Raw genomic sequence first — 20,902 nt, forward strand, 5'->3', positions numbered from 1 at the left:
AGTACCTTTAAAAAAAATATATCCAATATATCATATCAGACAAAAATACAGTGAACTATAATTAAACGTATATAACATATATCAAACATTTTTCATACTATACTAGTTCACAAATATTTCAACTAATGTGCAAATATTTCAACTTCATTACTTTTATTGATAGTATTGAATCTATTTTTAGTATTTGTTAAGGTGTGTCGTTACGTATGTAAAACTCTTTACCAACAGATAAGGAAAAGATATAAATTATTTTACTTCTCTAATTTAAGTAAAAATTTAAATATTTTCTTAAATTTTATAATTTTTTGGGCGGTTTAAATCCATACATGATATGAGTTCGATACATTAAAAAAAAAAAAAAAAAAAATGAAGTGACCCGATCAAGGTATTTTTTTTACTTGTGTGTATGCTTTCATGAGATAGAGAGAGCATGCTGTGAGTTTGATATTCCCACAACAGAGTTTAAGAACTTGTAGCTCACTATTTAAAATTTTAAACTGATCACACCCATCCTTCATTAGCAAGTATAAAGCATCAGCAAGTACATTTTGATGCCAATCTACTAACAACTTGGTTATATGAAAGATTGTTTGTGTTTGTGTTCAGGCAAAGCAAGCAAAGATAGTGTAATTTGGAAGATGACTCGACTGAATCGAGAAGACCAAGGTCCACAGGAGCATAATTGGACACCACCAATTAATAAAGCAAAAGATTCTCCCTGATAATATAATTCACCAGAAAACATGATCAAAATATATGTAATAGCAAAAGTTTCAATACCAGTTAAGCACGCACAAATATTCATAAACTTCCCATGTCACCAGAACATTGATTGCTAAAGTACAAACAAAACCCCTGGCCCTGGCTCAACCATATGCTCAGCTGTAACTTTTCACAATATGGTCCAAGTACAAAACTACCTAGGATAAATCAGCATCTATACAATCCAAAAAAGAAAGAAAAAAAGTTGTGTGAGATTTTACATTTTCGTTCACAAGGCAAGGTATTATTGTTAAACAAGCAATAAGGCCATCTGCAAATTGTTTCTCGCGAATAAGTAATATCTCATATTCCAATATGTAATGGGTTTAGTCTCCAAAACACCTATTTTACTTTTTATTCCTTTGCAAATTGGTGGATATTGGATGTCTTATGCAAGAAAGGTGGGTTGATTCTGATGATCATCAAGTTCCTCTTCCCAATATTCATTAACAATCTTACCACTGCCAGTCACCAAGTCATAAGCTCCATATAAAGCCATAAAAATTATCTATTGGCTCTCAAGACCCATATGATGGGCCTTCAAATCACTGCTGTGCTAGAACGAGCTATCCTTTGAGCTTCTTCCAAGTCTTTCAGAAACCTGCTTTTTTTTTGCCAAAATGATTATTGGATGAAATCGTGTAAAGCAAGGATAGTTTCAACTTTAACTACATTCCATCAAATAACTAAACTAGCCTCAAATTATCACTATATAGCTAAACTAACCTCAAATTATCACTATATAGCTGAACGTATCCTATAAATATGACAAAAGTATAAAATAAATACAAGTTATGGATATTTGTATTAATTGAGATTTAAGTTCAGTAAAGTGTGACTGAAGTAATAGAAGCCTGGCTTATAACAACCTTCCGTTCTCTAGGCTTTGGTCGAGATTGGGTCAAAAATGGAACTTCAAAAGAATTTTGATTTGTAGATTTTAAGTAGCCACAAATCATTGCATGCTTGCAACCTACATGGGATGAATAATGCCAAACCAAAATCCACATGCCCAACATAGGTTCACCAAGTGTCAAATTAACATGATGCAATCCAACCCACAACTACATTCTCAAATTTGCAGCTGATGCAAGAAAGATGAAGGCCATAGAAGTTAGCATTTAAAGCTAGTGTGTGCCAAGCATGAACCACAGCTAGCACAGCAATACCGTGCTTCTAAAATCACAATGATGATTCAAAAGCATACATACCTCTTAGAATTCAGAACCACAGAACCACCAAGTATAAAACGAATTCCAGAATTGCTGGCATTTTGTAAAGCAACAGAACGTGACTCTTCATATGTCGTCCCTCCAACAATGAATATGACTACGTCCTGTGGCCTGCTCAAAGATGAAGTGTTTGTCATTCAAGCTATATTATCCAAAGCCTTTTAAAAATCTTTATTTGAAGGCTATAAGCCTATACCTTTCACTTCAAAGGCTATGGCTATCTCAAATATATATTAACGTTCAATCCTACAATAGTCTGTCCATGCTTGGAAAGCCTTTACTATAAGATGTAACAGCAAAATGGAGGGGAAAGAAAGGGGACTTGAGTAGAATGGTAGAAAAACTTGAGAGGATAGGTGATCAGGGGCATATATATCTGATTTTGATGTTAACATCTACTTCTAGCTTACCATTACTTTTGTTTCTGGAATTTATAGACATTTTTAATTTCATATCTTAGTCCTTTTCCCCCCTCTTTTTAGTATTTTCTTACAAGGGGAGGAGATTCCCTTTAAGCTGGACCTCATTGGTTTTAGTTTTTCTGTTGTACATGTTAATTTTATTACTTTTGGGTCTTCTTTTTGTCATCCCATGTACTAGGATTGTGCCCCTTTTTGCACTTTCTTAATGAAAAAAATAAACTATTATATAATCTTTTTTTTCAAGTGTTTTCCTTGCATGCCTCCCATGCACTAGGATTTCTCCTTCTTTTTTTTTTTTTTCCTCTTAATACAATTTATTACTTATCAAAATTATATATCTAATTTGGATGCATGGTAATCAAGAAGCTACGCAGACACAGTAATAGTTTCCATTAAATGAACAATAATCTAAGTTCTGGGGGTAGGCTCCAAAGATAAGAAATCCCTAATTGATACCTTTGGTGTGTGACCTGCCATAAATTATGTTGATATAATGTGGTTTGCTTCAAATGAGACATAAGCGGACCAGCATACCTTGATTTCTTTGTTTTTTTTTTGGGGGGGGGTGGGGGGGGGAAGTTAGGGACCAGCATACGTTCTTTAACAAGTGCTGAAAGTTAGACTTTAGCATGATATATCTGATGAGAGATAATATGTTATTTAGACTGAGAAATTTGTATGAAGTGGGTTTTTCCTCATAAATTCTTCTCATTATTAAAGAGTAAAATTAGTAACATAACTAGAATTATCTTGGCACTACTTCCTGATAATATGCACACATACATGTACATACAAACCTACACACATACATAAACATGTGCCACACAAATGCACAAGAAGTTCCAGTTACCAGTTTTTGCAGTCTGACCACTGGTTATTCATTTAAGCCCGGTTTTTTCAGAAAATCTTGTTTTACCGTTTTAGGCTATATTTGGATTGGTATAGAGTTCTTGATTGAACCAGTTGAATCAGCTGGTCTGCTCAGGTTTTTAAAACAGTGGAAAGAAACCACGCTACATTATTTGCAAGAGATAAACTGCAACATTCTTGGGAAGAAACAGTTATTTTAGAAAACGAACCTGCCCTGCTGAAAGTGATTGCCAACATATGGGTAGTCCACATCTCTCAACCGTCCCTTGGAAATGCTTTCCATGGTTTGGAACAAAAGGGGCTGGTGCTGGGTGTAAACATTCTCAACCCCCTACAGCATGTGGGAAAATGATGTATAAGCATCTAACCACATCCGCAAGCAGAAAGTGAAGTGTTTCTAACTAACCTTCAGTCCACGAGCCATGTTACGAGCAATATTCAAAAGATCTCGATTTCCAAAAAGATCCCCAGTTCGCTTATCAACCCCTGCTTGCTTCAAGACGAACTGGACAAGCTGTCATACCATGATGGCCAATTTTTCAAAACCAGTGAATCATCTAGCAACTAGCTAGGAACACAACAATTTCAACATATTTGCTGCTCTACTAAAACATCAAAGCATGCATAACAGAAATGCTGGTTTGCTTATTTTACCCCTGGTTTGTACTTGGCAGACCGAGAAGCCAGTTTGTTGAAAAGTTGCATCAATTGAACAGGGCTTTCCTTCTCGTAGCGCAAAGCATAAAGCATCACTAAGCGTAAACGGTCAATATCAGATACACTTTCATTGTTTAAAAGATTTGTCACTGCCTGCATTGAAGTTTGAAAAAGGAAGAATGTCATTGCTCAACATTTGAACAGTATACTAGATATTTCTGGCTCTAATTTCAAGCTGTCAAATTCAGGAATCTCAAATCATATATCAGTAGTGAAGTCTATTGACACCAAAAAAGCACCAACTATCACATCTCTCCCTCCCCAGTGTTTAGTGGTGTGCCCATGTAAGTGTACATGCCGGGCGGGGGAGGGGTTGAAAAAAACTCTAAACGGTGTTATGTAGCACCACTCAATATCAGTAGATGAACACTTTGTTTCAGACAATAACTTGAAGGGAATGAACATGATGTGTGAATAAAACAATAATTCAGGAGACCAAATAGCATTATAATCTTGTAACACAGAAAGGAAAATTAGGTAATCAAACATAAGCAATATTTATTGCATAGGCCTTTCATTTTTATGAGAAGGCATAAATTTTGAGTTAATCCTATTGGATGATATCATTAACAGCTAATCGCCTATGAAACTTCAAATAACTTACATAACACCTCTAGAGAACCTATTTATTCCCCCACCTCCTCCCCCAAAATAAAAATAAAAAAACAGATCCATAGCCAACCCCAAAGGACCAAGGCTTTATTATTTATAATAATGAGACTAAACCTAGGCTTTGTTGGTTTCATCAAGGAAAGAAGTTTAAACCCTAAATTCAAACATTGGGTAGATCAAAAACTTGTGGAGAGCTTAAAACTAGGATGTGACTTTTCTCCCAATTGACATGGAAACATAGACACAATAACACCCAAAAACACTTGAAATTAAGAGCCCGTTTGGTAATGTTGTTCTAGTATTTTTTGTATTTTTTGGAAACACAGAATGCCCAACACTTGCTATTTATAATCTTCCGCTTAATTTTCGCAAAATGAACCAGAGGTGCAGCTTACCAAACCTTAGTTCCTTGGATTATCCATTGGTCTAAACTCAAAGGGAAACTAAAGGAAATTTCTTTTAATGTGTGTGCAAAGATTCTTTTATGAGAGTCCACTGAAAGGATAAAGAAATGCCAAAGCAAGGGATGTATCACATTCTTGCATGTGATTTGTAAATTTTGGATGTTAATACTAACAATCAAATTGTTTTAATGATTAGAACAAAAAAATGCATTGCTCACCCCAACTTCATGCACCACAAATAATCAATTCTCATCTTCTTTTGACAACAATCCTAACCATCCTAATTAAAAACTTTGCAAACACATACAGGATAAAACCTTTTTGCTTGTTATCCATTTGGCCCAAGAACACCCATTTGGATATATAAGTATACCTTTGCCCCAACGTGTTCAGGATTACTTAAAAATTTTGCCCAATCCTGCCCCACTTGACAAGTCCAAACTCCAATCCAATTGAACCTTCCTATAAATGCGCAAATTACTAATAAATAATGTATGGGTCTGATCCAGCTGAAATTTATTAAAATCCATTACACAAAAATCTTCTTTGCAAAAGCCCCTAGATTACCCGGCAACTAGTTTTGTTAGGTGGGAGAAGCCCCTAGATTACCAAGCAACTGGTTTTGTTAGGTGGGAGAAGTTGCTTGTAGGTTTTAATGGCTAGAGGAGAGTCCAAAGAGATCTTCCTTAGAATGGTTCCCTACACTATCCAAAAAAAAAACAATCACAACAATTACCCTGCCCTATCTAGTGAGGAGAAATTGCCAGTCATACTTCTCTGCATACCCCAAATCCTGCCAATTGGACTTTCAACCCCACATCTGTGACACCCTAACTGTTTTTTGTCCTATTGTGTCAATAGTGCTTCTGAACCCCTGCAAAGTTAAGCACTTGGCAATACTATCAGCCAAGAGGAGATTTGAACTAGTGACCTCTGCTTCATGAAGTGTGGTCACTAGCCAATTGTCTTCTCCTCCTAAAATTTTTTTTTTGATAGGTGAGCTAAGATATTGATAAAAAAGACTACAACATGGAAGAAAACATGAAGTAGCCACAAAAATAAAAAAGAGACATAAAGCTATGTACAAGAAGAAAGGGAATCTAAAAACATTGGGAGGGACTCACTAGATGTGAGTCCCCAAACCTGTGACCAATCAAACAAAGTCCCATAAAAGACTAAAGAAGTTACTCCCTCAAGCATTCCATATCCTCAAAGGTACACCTGTTCCTCCACCCGAGCAAAAGATCCTTCACTCTCTTAGGAATCACCCATGCAACCCCAAAATATTTTAAAACAATATTCCATAACTAGTGAGCCTCCCCACAATGAAGCAAAAGATGGTCCACTGATTCCCCATCACATCTGCACATGCAACACCAATCCACTAAGGGTTTGTTTGGTTGGGGAGATGGAAAAATGGAAGGATAGAAAAGATTTAGTTTTTCCTCGTGTGTGTTTGATTGGAGGGATGGAAAATTCGTTTGTTTGGATGAGAAGAAAAATGAGAGGATGAAAAATATAGTTGGTATAAATTTACTTTTATACCCCTATTATTTAAAATATTATATTTTTATTTTTAATTATATTACCCACAAATATATAAATATATTTATAAGCAACTCAATCTAATTTTTTTAATTACATATTTTTTTTACGAATATTACACAAACTATTTCTTATATAAAAAAAAAAAACTCAACATACAAATTTAACAAATTTTTCACCTTACCTATTAAATAAAAAAGATTATATATATAAAAAGAAACTGCTGCACACACTTGCACATATAGAAAAATAGAAACAAACAAAAACAAAACCCATTCAAATCAACCTTTCGTCTACCCATAATCCCATATCCAGGTCCAGTAACTAGAGCACGGAAAGGACATCAGAGGAATAAGAAACAAGATTTTGTGGGTGGAGAAGGTGACTTGTGAGATTTTGTGGGTGGCGAAGGTGACTAGTGAGATTTTGTGGGAGGCGAAGTCAAACAATGTGAAATTTTGTGGGTGGTGAAGTCAACGGTGTGAGATTTTGTGGGTGGTGAAGTCAACGGCATGAAATTTTGATGGACGGCATAGGGCAACGGCAACGACGACTTGGCTGACCTTGACTCAGATGGAAGGGGGTATATGTGTCATTTCAAGATTGGAGCTTTTTCTCTCCTCTGTTTTCTTCCCAATTTGGGGAGATGAATTTTTGTGGGCCCAGGTGACTTGTTTTCTCCCCTATTTTCCCTCCCTTCAGTTTTCTCTCCTGAACCAAATGGAGGAAAATAACATTTTTCCCTCCATTTTCCTCTCTCCCTTATTTTCCCTCTCCTTTTCACCCTAACCAAACATAGTGTAAACAAAAGCCTCTCCTCCTTAAATTATCAGCGGTGATAATCTTTCCCCATGCCACTGTCCAAGCAAAAAAGGAAACTCTTCAGGGAGCTTGAACCCCCCAAATTGCTTTCCAAGGAAAAGATAACAAAGGACGATTCCCTCACCTCACAATAAAAAGACCAAATCTCAATTGAAGAATCATTCATGCAGATATATCTTCCAACTCACGTAATATAAAGCTAAACACCAACGGGACAGCCCAATTCATTTCGTCTCATACTCATTAAGCTAAACCAACACTTGAAAAGGTTGAAGCTCAGTTCACTAATATCATGACTGTGCTTTATGTTCATAATAAGTCCAGCACTCAATGTTCATCACCACCAGAAATAAGGGGTTTTCAATTGCATGCTGTGATATATCAAATGAAACTTGTTTGAAAAGCTTAGATAACGTTTGATCATTCACTGCATAATTCAAGCATTTACATTACTAGTCTTTATCAGCTGGCACTAACATAATGCAAAAAGCATATCCCATGAACTATCTTTAGAATTAGTTCTCAAATTATGCTATGACCTCAACTGTTTGACTTCCTAACAGCTTGTCAATTTATATTCTTGCATATAAGAATTATTTGATTGATCAATCATCCATTCAACTCCCCAAAAGTTTAGGCTCCATTTGTTTCAGTGTATAATATGTTTAGTGCAACTTAAAATTGCTAGTCAATGGATGAGTGGAAATTACAGCAAAAAGGTGGGAAATAATTTATGCCATCTACCCACATCCCCTCCACCTTTCTCCTCTCCAAACAAGGCACGACCCTCACAATCTCGCTCTCCCTCCTTCATGCCGACACCTCTGTGACATAGGACATATTGGGGAATTTGTCTACATGCACTTGTGGTAGGATTAGGGTTAGTAGGAGGATTTTTGATTTAGGGTCAATTAATAACTGGGGAAAGGATGAGAAAAGATTTGATTTAGGTTTGCAAAAGAGATGAGAAGATACTAAGATCAAATCTACCTACAGTTGTGAACAGTGCACCTGAACAGTAACGTGGACAGTAATGCGGATGGTAACAGATGCGCGGTACTTTTGATGGCACTTGAATGGGAATGGTACTTTTGATGAGCAGTCCTACTACCTGGTTATCTGTGGCATTACTGCTCATTCATTTCCTATAAATGTTAGCAGGAGCTTGAATGGGAGTGGTACTTTTGATGTGCAGTCCCACTACCAGGTTATTTGTGGCATTACTGCTCATTCCTTTCCCTCGAAGAGTATTTGGAGTGTCAGAGTTCCTAAGAGGATGTCATTCTTTTTGCGAGAAGAAAGAGGAAATTGAAAGTGAACAGAAGGTATTTCTCATTTTCAATAAACTTGGTACTTATCCAAAAAAAAAAAAAAAAGTTTAAGAGAAAAGAAAGAGGGAATTGAAGGTGAGAATAGAACATTAGGGCCAAAGTGCCCTCCATACTCAAAACACTCGATTTTTCTATTAAGCAACTCCATCTTTCTTTAAGTGCAATGATAGTTCTATAGACTCTATATCTTAGCTTTGCCCAATAGAACTAGAACTCCTACTTTGACTAGCAAACAAACTCCTGAATGAATTGGTCTCCATAAACTAAGTAAGACTTACCTATAAATAAATTAAAACCCAAGGCCAACAACTCTGACTGACAACTAACAATTATGTAGTTAATTTTTTTTTTTTTTTATATAATTAGAAAAATACCATTAATGCTAGAGAAAAAAAAAAAAAAAAAAAACCCACCTTCCTACCTTGCCTGTCCCACTTCTACTCACTGCACCACTGCCACCCCCTCTCCCCCCCCCCCCCAACCAAAAAAATAATAATAATAATACAGAAGCTCCTCCCACCACCGCCTACTAACTTTTTGTTGGTTTTAACATAGAGATTTTGTGCAACCAAATAGTAGAAAAGAATTTTAGGATCTCAAAATAATAATAATAAAAAGAAAAAAAATAAAACAATTTATTTTCCTCGAAAATATTGCGTAAAAAACATTTTAGTCAGGAAAATGCTTTACATAGTAAGAAACGGAGCTAGTACGTGCAACTAATCTGAGTGAAGTTCTCCTATGTCATAAAAAAAAAAAAAAAAATGGAGCTAGTAATGCAGTTGCTGTCGGTGGAGCCACTCAAGTTTATTATTAGTTCCAATGCGTAAGACTACTTTCACAAGGCCATCATTATTTTAATATATATTTTAACAAAATTTTTTTACTGGTATCATTTTTTTAAGAGAAATGCTATGTCTACAATATTTTTACAACAATTTTACAACAAATCCTAAGTGGCAAGTTGTTACTGGTTATTATTGTTGGGGCAAAAAAGTAATCTTACTATTAGTTTCAAATTTGAACCAATAATAACTAACCACCTATGATTTGTTGTAAAAATGTTGTAAAATTGTTGTAGACATAGCATCTCTCTTTTTTTAATATATATTTTAACAAATTACAATTTGTAAATTCATTTCCCCACCATATTTGGGCATTGGGTAAATAACATAATCCATCTTAATCTGTTTAATACTGATGAGTGTATCAACATGCATGTGTGCATACAACAAAATCATCCAAGACAACATCCTTTTCTTCAGTTTCCTGTACTAGGATAATCTACTCCTTGTGCTTGATTCATGATCATATAGCTGTCTAAAAATTATATCAAAATCCATACTTATGTATCTTATAATAATTTCTATTATAAATTATCTAGAAAAACGTATAACTAAGTAGGCTCATGGATGTATACAAAGTAACATAAACAATATTTAGAGAAAAACAAGACACCATACAATTGATTACACTACCTCAAATGCTGCCACTTGACCACCATTACAAGCCAACTCCTGCTCTGTTTCTGAAACTAACATGAGTTTTCTCTCTTCAACTATCTTGCTCATTTCTGTGACCAATGTCACATGCTTTGAAACATTTCCATGCATTTTTCTGTACTCAGGGTACTTGTCAACAAATTTGGACATGTCTTCTGCAGAAATTCAAAATGTTGGAATGATGGAATGTTATACCTCAACCCACCATGCTAATTTAGTAACATAATATCTCGTAAATCTGAATTTATCAAGCCTCATACAAACCTATTGTCTGGATGCTCTGGTTACTCTTTGAAATCTGCTGAAATTCATCTACCAATCGCTTGATATTCATCCCAATATCTCCAAAATTCTCATACATGTTAGCTTTGAAAAAGGCATCTTGTTCTGATGACAACACAACCTCCTGTGAGTGTGAATTGAACAAAGATCATTTTCTTAGCAACGCAAAACATTAAAATAAATATGCGCACTATAACAGGAAATGCAATGCAACCTGTTGATCCTTTGGAAGTTTGCCAATGTTTCTCAAATCCACCTTGTTGTCTTGAATACCTATCAATTCATGAACCATTGCCTATGGAACATGATGTGATAAATGAGTTCAATAAATAATAAAACCATCTATGTCACGTCAAAACAAAGAGGCATTTCACATATAAATGGTAAAATCTGTACTGACAACCCCAAATACCTGATAGGTCCACTGGTTTAGCAAAGGGGTCACAGGATCATCCCTCCTATCAATTACCAGCAACAATGGGGAAACTTCCATTCGCCTGAAATCAAAAAGCCCACTTTCCTGCTGGTACATCAGCTTCTGATACATCCCGAAAAAGTATTAAAGTCAGATTTCTATGAACCTAAAATAGTAAAATTTGATGGAGAAACTGCATCCAGTAAAATTAACAATGATATGAAATATCATGAATACACATATCATCAATCAGTTTCTAGGGGAAAAAATACACATGTGAGTGTATGAAATTCTGAAAACAGATCTCCTGGTGTGTCTATAACATCCAGGATTCAAATCCCCCTTCCCCTATTGTAACTATCAAATTATAAAAAATAAATAAATAAATTACACATTAAGAAAAAAAAAATTCTGAAAACAAAATGCTTTAAAATTAATATGAAACTCAGTGATACATATATCATGAACAAGTAACATCTACATGTGTGTGTATTAAATTATGAGAACAGAATGCACAAAATTCATATGAAACTCAGTAATACATATATCATGAACAAGTAATATTTACACTATAGCCTCCAGTGCTTCACTTACAGCTGTTTCCTGTGCAATCCTCTTAGCAATATCAGAATTCCTTTGATATCTAATAATAGGTCTTCTTTTTAAGGCCAAAAAAATGGATGCAATACCATCAACAACTCGGTCACAGAAGTGCTGTGAATTTGAAGGATCTACAACTGCTGGGAGCATATAAATGTGATTTGACGGCATATTCAAAGTGAAATGGTAAGGATCAATTGCTACAAAGTCCGCATAAAATTCCTGCAAGATAGAGATAATAATTATATCTAACTTTACAGTTAATATGAGGTGGCATAACAACAAGGTCTAATAAGATAACATCTACTCATGCATCAGAACAAGAATTCGGAGTTTCAGACCATGTTTAAACAACCCCATAAATGCAAGCCTGTGACAATGACATGCTAAAGATACTATAAGCTTACCCTTTTTTCCCAATTTTTCTTCCTGTTGTCAATTATGATAGATTCCCTAAGTTGAGTTGAATATGATTTTTCAGAGTAGCTAAAATGAAAAACAGTAAAATAACATATCAACCACAAATTTTTTTAGTAATGCAAAACAGTTTTTAGCGGTGAAAGAGTTACCTGAATCTGCTGGACAACTTCCTGTTCATCTGCGTCAGCTAAATTATGAATCTGAGTATCCTTCAATATGTTGGAGAAAACTGTACAAAATTCAGATACACACAAAGAAGCTTCAAATCAATAGCCAATAATCACCAATGAAAATTTTGAAACATTTTAGTATAATTTCAGTGGCAAGATAACATTGTTGCTCCTCTCAAATTATTAACAAAACTTACATAGGTGGTACTCTCCAAATCTAGGACTAGCTAGCTGTTGCCGCAAATGCTGGATATTCTCTGACGTGGGACGAAGGAAGTAAACCGCTTTAAGATGTGACATTGGTTCTTTTGATTTGTAAATGGAATCGACCAATTCTACCAAGAATACTTCTTTCTGAAGAAGTTCCGACTGTGAATACCCGACACTAACTATACTAACCTGCAAATCATTAACTAAACTGATGAGTATCTCTCTTTTCCTTCTTAACCCACTAGACCCAATCCGAATCTAACACAATGGTGGAATTCCAAATCAGTAGATTAGAGCCAAAAAAAAAAAAAAATTGTAAACAGAATCAAAACAAACAACAATGGGGCATTGGCAGTTCATCTACTACTCATGAAAAAACTGAATCGCCACAACAAAACCCACAATTTGTCCACATGGCGAGTTGTGAGTTTGTGAGCAAGTTGTGGCTAAGTTATGGGTTTTTTTGTGGAACTAGCATTATTCCATGAGCAATTCAAGCTAACAATCTCTCATATGAGAAAGATTTTATCCCAAAAAAACAAGATCACGAGAATTTGTAGTTTTTTTTTCAACAACATTCATGATGCAGGGTTCCATAGACCCTTCATTACAACAAATTTGAACGTGCAACAGCATGCACACGCGCACAAACAATACAATGAAGCATTTTCATGCAATTCAAACACGGCCCAAGCAATTGTTCTTCTCTGCGAAATTTGCACTTCACGGCATTTTAAATTTTACAGCATTGAAACTATGGAATCCAACAATATAAAACTAACTATTAATGAACAAAGTAGAACATAATTATAGGAACGAGAATTCAAATTCCAAAAACTCAAATTGTCAATCATATAAATAAGAAGAAAAAAAAATGAATTCATAGGCTTTATAAAGTTATATCACTCTGTGAATTGAAACAAGGGATTGAAATTCAAATCCTACTCTGTGAATTTTCTAGGAAATCAAATTCCAAAGTCCAAACAGAGAAATGAAGAGAAGGAGTATTTGGGAACGAGGATTACCGTGTGAGAATCGAGGATGAGAACCTTCATGCCCGAGATGTCCTGTAACATCCGGTTGATGTAATCACGTACGGCCGATACCAGCACCATGTTTTAGGTCCACTCCGATCTACGGCTCTGATTCGATGATGAAGTTGAATTCTGCTTTGTATTGGATTTTCGGATTCGGAGCGAAAGTGTTAGACTGTTGAAGTGACAGAGAGAAGTTGCAGTGGGAACGAGGGGGGCAAACGCACCGTTTCAGTGGGAAGACATCAACCAGGCAGGCTTATCAAAATTACGTATAAAATAATTTATGCCTAACTTTTTATAAAAATATAAATAAATAAATCAACATTTTTGGGCCTTCACTTTTAATTTTTTTAAAAATGTAAATTTTGCCTCCAAACATAACTGGAGCTAGGCTTGTGCAATAAGCCAATAACAACTTAGTTAGCATAAATCGTCACTAATGTAATATTTATTTCTTAGCAGTTTGAGCGAGTTCAACTATTAAAGTGACAAGTTGAATTTAATGGCAGGTTTAGCTTTTTTAAACCTTTAAAGCTAGGAGAGTACATGATGCGGTTGGTGTAGTTTTTACCCCAATTTTGACACTACACAAATGTGATTGGTTATTCGGCCTTACACAGTGTGGTTTTTCACTATCGGGGCAATTGGTTCTATCAGTTTGAAATTTTCAAACTAAAACAGCCATTACAAGTCACAAACCCATAAAGGATTCAAAACACAAAGTCAAAACCCACATATCAAAATCCACAACAAATCAAAACATAAGGTCTAAACATCAAATCCCACCCAAAAAAAAAAACAAAAAAACAAAGTAAGCAAGGGGAGAGAGAGAGAGACAAAATGGACTTACTCAATGCCAGTGGTGGTGGATCAATGGCAGTGTTATGGTGGCAAATTGGCATTGGATAGGGCTTCAGTAGCTCCGGCCTTCGGTGCTACTGAGAGGCGAGAGCTAAGAATGAGAGGAGAGAGAGAGAGAGTTCTAATTGGACACCAAGAGAAATTATGTGTGTGTGTGTGTTTTTGTAAACCTAGTTGATTAAATTCCATGAATAATAATTTATACGTTCATACTTCATACCCAACTTTGATCAACACAAGCGGAGGGAATGTCATATCAAGCATTTTGGTCACAGTAAAGCAAGTCCAAAGTCCCCATAAATTCCTTCTATTTAGTGTTTATTAGTTTCTATTGTATATTAGAACTTAGATTTATTAGTTTGCAATTTAGCTATCCCACTTTCACAATAAAGTGATTATGGTGCCATTGCAATCTCTAGAGGTGCCTATGCTTCTGCTTTTTCTAGATATAAGAACTAGGATGGTCCATATAATTAAGTAGTATGATATCAATAAATCAAACAATTATATTTGTTCTTGTTCAACTGCTTTAACCAATGGGCTTAACTGCGCGCGACGCCTGTGATTTCAGAACTGTGTTTATTGCATCTATAAACAATTTACACTCTATTTTTAATACGTGCTTTGTGCATGAAAATGATGAAATTATAGATCTAAATATATAGTTGTGCAACTTATTCAAATGATTTGATAAATGATGTGATTAAATATATTGTCATGAAATTACTAGCAAGTCTTATGAATTACCACATAATGAGTTGAAGGAGATTCTTCCAACCTAATTTAAAAGAAAAATTTATCCAATTTAATGTTGTGATTAAAAAGGTTAAAATTAGGCAAAGTGGTTTGAATTGACTAGACTCGTCTCTAGGCTGGTTCATGTAAATTATGTTTTTGCACACAAGTGTCTCTCTAAGCTGATATATGATTAGATCCTAGCTTATTGGGATGAAATTATTTGATCATGTAATTGTCATCGTAAGCAATGAGGTAAATGTGAGATTTAGGATTTTGTAATGATAGCTGACAGGGATTGTTTAATCCTGATCAACGTCCCACATGTAATGATCCCGTGAATGTTGTTTTCATCAGCAAACATGTTGGACTACAGTGTTTTTCTTTTATTTGTGTGTGAATAGACATGTGTGGTTCTAGTGCTTCCAATCTTTGTTATTGTATTTGATCATTGCAGAGACCCTTCCTGAATCCACTTTACAAACATTATCTCTAGATTCTCTACTCTTTCTTAAGATTAATTCATTCTTTATATATATATATATATATAAAACCCTAGTGTAAATTAGGTTAAATTAGGCACTTAATGCCAACATAACAATTGAACCATTTGAAAACGGCATCAGTGAAAGTATGCATATGAAGAACAATTGTTTGGGTTCAAAAATTTTTCTTCTTTTTTTCAATATTTTATGGTCACTTTGCAAGTTTCCTTGAACTAGAATATTTGGACATGTATTAACAAAAAATTTTCGGATTAGAAATATTAAAATCAAATCTCTATTCATTCAAGAATTGAATTGTTTAAGTGATAAAAAAAGACATTGGCAAAAATAATGTTTAAAGAACTTGTTGCATTTTATAACTTGTCTCTTATGTTTTGATATATATATATATATATATGTTATTAACAATCTTCTGGACACACCTAATTTCATTCATTACTAAGTTGTTAACTTATGATGATTGATGAAAGTAACATTTACTTTCACATGAGTCCATAGATTTATTTTTTCTTTTTCATATATGATTCAATTTCTCGTAATTACCATTTGAGTGAATTGAAGTGAATGGTACCTCCTCATGCCTTAACTGTACGGAGGGAATGCTAGAGCCTCAGTTCAAGACTTGGAGGGGAGGGTGGGGTATGTAAGAGTTTTGCTTCTTGAATTGTTTAATTTTATGGGGAATCATATTTCTTTAATATTTTTTTTTCATTTTATTCCAAAGAAAAACTTTTTATTGCTTTTTTATCTTTTGATAGATATTTCTTATTCACGTAGTTCAGTTTCTCATGATTGCAGCTAAAAAGATTTTTCTTTTCTTTTCTTTATCTATGTTTTTCTTTTCTTTTTTTGATAAGAAGAATTTTTTAAATTTATTAGTATCAGTATCTTTCCAATAAAATTTTCAACTAAGACATATGACAATGGGTTGCAATACTAAAAAAATAAAAGCCAGCACCAGAAATAGACATGTCACATGAGACTGAAGAGAACCATTCTTTTTTGTATCATTGGATTTATGCTTTTTAATTATTTAACCTAGAGATATTTTTAAGTTCTGTTTGATTATGATATGTTCTCAATTATTTTAAAGATTTGTTTTAAGGGACAATGACAACACATATAATTTTCAAAAATATAAAATACAAAACAAAAATTTGGTTTGAATGCACAATAATTGGCTTAACACCATTATTTTCATTCTTCAGTCTTAACCACAACTTTTAAAAAAACTTATCATTTTGTATTTTTTTTGAAAAAAACTAAAAATATCACTGTATTCTAGCCTTCAAATACCCACAAACATTGAGAAAGACAAAACTCAAATCCTACTCTCGATCCACCATACCCTGGCTCATAAGATCAACCCGGGGAACAAAGGGGCCATGGTCTTCTGGAATTTTAAAATTATAAAATAATATTAATAAATAAACTTAAAATTTTGGGTTAAAAAAAATTCGTACGTTATCATTATGAGCATAATTTTTTTTTTGGTGTAACTTGTAATTTAGTTTGACATTGTTAAATATTTATGAATTATGACAATAACTTGTAAGTACAAGAAAATTAATAACCTTATAAATTTGTGTATAGAGTCGTTGTACTTGTACTTCAATTTTTATTAGAACTATATATAACAAACATTTTTAACTATAAATGTTATCAAAATTAAATTTCACAACAAAATGGATGATACTCTAGTAATCTATTTAATTTTGTAAATTAGAAGGAAAATTATTGCAAATTTCAGTACAAAATGAAATTTATGTCATTTTCAGAATTTGAAATAACCTTGACTTGTAGTTTGATAGATTGAAAACAATTCTTTTATTTTGTTAATACTGAATAGATTTGAGTTTTTTTTTTTCCATGTTTTAATTTAATTTTAAATTTTAATATATATTTTAATATTTTTTTTTAATGGTAAAAAATTTTAGGTTCATGTTTTGGTCCCCAAATGACAAAATCGTTGTTCCATCTTTGCATAAAATTACGATCCTCATGATTGTAGTGGATAGAATTATCAGAATGAGATTTTTTTTCCACCCTTTTTCCCTAATTTTTGGCTGAATTTTTTTTAATTTTTGTTGTTGTTGTTGTTGTTGAAAACAAAGGAAAAGGAAACAAAATACAGGGCCAACTTAGTGGGATCCCATTTCCCAAACCATCACCCTTTTTTAGGTTCATGTCTTGGACCTTTTGGTTCCATATTTGCATAAAATTGCAATCCTCATGATTGTGGTGGATAGGCTTATTAGATTAAGAAATTTATTCTATTTTTGGCTGAATATATAAAATTCATTGAAAACAAACAAAAAACAGAAGCTTAGGTGTGGACGAAGAATATTTCTCCACACTTCAATGCTGTAACCTTAACCGATGTGGCTGACATTTCTTAATAAAACTCTAATAAATATTAGAGGTATTTTCCTGGGTCTTTATCTCTCTCTTTTTAAAGGTTCACTAGAGTTGTTATTTGATGAAATTTCTAGTGATCTTGGTAGGATTTTTTTTTTTTTGGAGAAATAGTTGATATCTTTATTTTTGGAACTGGGTTCGCCTTCCCACCCATTTCGTGAGAAATAATAATAATAGACACTGTCTTGGCAAGAAACTACCCAAACAACTATGTTATGATTCATGACTCATGAGCAATAAAATTTTCACTACAGAAAACATGGCATGAAGAACAGTTGTTATTGGAGACAAAGTTTTAGAAAACTTAAATTAAAAAAAGAAAAAAAAAGAACTATGGTAGTATTCTTCTGTCAAACTTAAATTAAAGATACTTTACCCTGTTGTTAGATTACTCAAAAAACTAGAAAGAAAGAAATAAAATCAAAAACTGTTTCTGGGGCTGAGTGTGATTTATCAAAAGAAAGTTTATAACCATATAAAAAAATAAAATAAAATAATGTTCACGTCTTATTTTGAGGGAAGTTCATCTAATTTAACTACGAAAAATTATAAAATAGTTGTGGTTATGACAATGAGTGATGTCTAATCATGAATATAGGTAATGAAGTTCTTTATAAAACACATAAAAACAAATTCAATGGAATGATAAACATTAAACAATAATGAAGTTCTTTATATATATAAAACAAAAAATGAAACCAGACCAATAACCCAAGAAAGAAAAACAGGTATATATACTAGGATTTGTTTGAGATCCGCTTATTTTACTAAAATTGAAAACATTTTACTGAAAGTACTGTAAATAAAGGTAAAAGTTAGCTAAAATAATACAGTGGAACCCATGAATAGTACCAAAAAGTGCAATAGGACTCATGAATAGTAGAAAAATAAACTAGCTTCTTAATTTAGAGCCAAATGCACATCAAATAAAAATTTAACCTTATTCTTAAACTTACCCATGAACTTACGAGATCAATCAAACGAGTCTCCGCAATTATTAAAGTGCAATATAAGGATCAACAAACTGTTCCTTTTTTCAGATGATTGAAGAACTTAAAAAGTTGGGTAACATGTGATGTCCACATGATTAATCATGTCAAGTATCGAAAAGAGGGAAAAAAAAAAATTGAAATCCCTACCACAATTTCTCCCTTCCATCACCCAAACGAGAGAAAGGAAAAGCACACACACAACACACAAAAAAACAAAAAACAAAAAAACAAAAAAAACAAAAAACAAAAAAACAAAACAAAAAAAAACAACAAACAAACAAACAAAAAATTAAAGTTTGGATATACTATGCTTTACCGATTTGAAATTTAGATTGAGATTAGGGTCGTAAAAGAATCGAGTTGTTCATAAACATATTGAGCTTAATTCAGTTGTGGTTCTATAAAGTTTTTTAGGGTGGTCCATAGAAACTTATGCTATGTTTGGTTGGAGTGATTTTAGAGAGAATAAAATAATAATAATAATAATAAAATAATAAGAGAGAAAACGGGTAAGAAGGGTGTTTGGTTTGAAGGGAAGGAGGAGAGAAAATTGGTAGAGTTCGGTTGTTTTTCTCTCTCGGCTTACTGAAACTTCATCTGTCCAAATTGGAGAGAAAATGAGAGTGAAAATGAGACTCGGCACTTTGGACAAAATTTCCCCCCTTCGTTTTGAACAAAATTGTTCGTCTTCCTTGCTCTTCATCTATTACCCAGGTACATTAAGTTACTTTTTGTCTTTTCCTCTTTGCTATTCACCCAGCCTTGTTCAAGAAGTTATCCTTTTTTTTTTCTTTTTTCTTTTTTCTTTTTTCTCTTTTTTTTTTTTCATTTGTTTCTTTTAACGTCAGTTTAGTTTAGTTTTTTTTTTTTTCAAAGAAAATATTTTTTGTTCTTGAACTTCTTGTGCCTTTTTTTGATGAATTATTCATTCATACACAAATTTTTAATAAAAATATAATGTGAAATTTTTAATAAAAATATAATGTGTTATTTTTTTTTTATCTAATAAAGACGTAATAGTAAATTTTTACCAAATTAATTTTCTATTATCTCATTTTTCTTATTAACCAAACAAAATAATTTTTCATCTCTCAACCAAACAAATATGAAGGAAAACTAAATATTTTCAACCCTTCCACTAAACATTTAGGGACAAAAATGAACTTTTCAATAATTTAAAAATGAAAAATAAAAATTGTTAAATTATCAATTCTTCCAAAAATTTAAATTAATAAAATATGATAAATTTAATTATTTAATCACGTAATCTTAACTTAGCTCAAATTTTTTTAATAATTTTTTTCTTTCCTTTTTCTTGAATGCCACTCACTCACACTCATTCTCAAGTCTCTCTAAAAAAAGAGAGAGAGAAAAATGTGGACGGGGGGAAGTTGGTTTTACTAGTCTCCATTACTTTGACATTGTCATTGCCATCACCAACTTTTTTCACATCACCCACATTCTTCAGATTCTTCAACTACTTTTTTTTTTTTTTTAAATAAAACTAATCATTTCATATTTTACTTCTTTATCAATATCTTCCAAGAAAATATTGTTATTTATTTTGAATTTTGAAAGGCCACAACAAAGTCAATATGGAGTGTTCTAGAAGGAAAAAAAAACACATGGCTGTGGTTCACTTTAGTTAGTTGCCAAAGCATTGACATGCAGGGGCCTAGACCAAGTAAATCCAACAGACACGAGAGTCACTCCGCACTCCTCACCCCTCATGATCATTCTGTGAACATTGCCATATTTTCTGATTCCAAAAACCAAAGACAAGTTCATCATATGGCACTGGCAGCAAGATGTACATGGCACAAGTTTTATAAATGTGCCAACATGCATGTCAGCTTTGGCAGTTTGGTTTGAGAAATATTTTTTTTTTTTTTTGGATATAATTACGTTTTTCTCCGTTGAGGTCTATAAATGTCACTTCACCCATAGCTTTAAAGGAAAAAAAAAAAAATTCCTTGGCGTTTGACATCCATTTGATCAAAATACATTTTAATTAAAAATGAAAAGTTTTTATTCAAA

At 33.2% G+C, this 20,902-nt stretch overlaps 1 protein-coding gene across 2 annotated transcripts; it reads right to left on the minus strand.

Annotated features, from left to right (window-relative positions):
* Positions 1-744: 744 nt before the first annotated feature.
* On the minus strand, positions 745-13,671 carry LOC111984934 (vacuolar protein sorting-associated protein 45 homolog). Of its 2 annotated transcripts, XM_024016556.2 has the most exons (13): positions 13,342-13,666; positions 12,304-12,505; positions 12,086-12,165; positions 11,511-11,738; positions 10,914-11,039; positions 10,716-10,796; positions 10,484-10,625; positions 10,196-10,374; positions 3,941-4,096; positions 3,693-3,800; positions 3,496-3,617; positions 1,974-2,105; positions 745-1,363 (listed from the first exon to the last, which is right to left on the minus strand). In XM_024016556.2, exons 1-13 carry the CDS (start codon positions 13,429-13,431, stop codon positions 1,303-1,305), a joined length of 1,707 nt encoding a protein of 568 aa, XP_023872324.1. In that variant the 5' UTR covers positions 13,432-13,666; the 3' UTR covers positions 745-1,302. The 2 variants fall into 2 exon arrangements, with proteins under 2 accessions (XP_023872324.1, XP_065624679.1); XM_065768607.1 differs by lacking the exon at positions 1,974-2,105 and having other exon boundaries at positions 13,342-13,671.
* Positions 13,672-20,902: the final 7,231 nt, after the last annotated feature.

This window comes from Quercus suber, unplaced genomic scaffold, assembly GCF_002906115.3.
Source record: "Quercus suber isolate HL8 unplaced genomic scaffold, Cork oak 2.0 scaffold_971, whole genome shotgun sequence".
Classification (NCBI taxonomy): Eukaryota; Viridiplantae; Streptophyta; class Magnoliopsida; order Fagales; family Fagaceae; genus Quercus; species Quercus suber.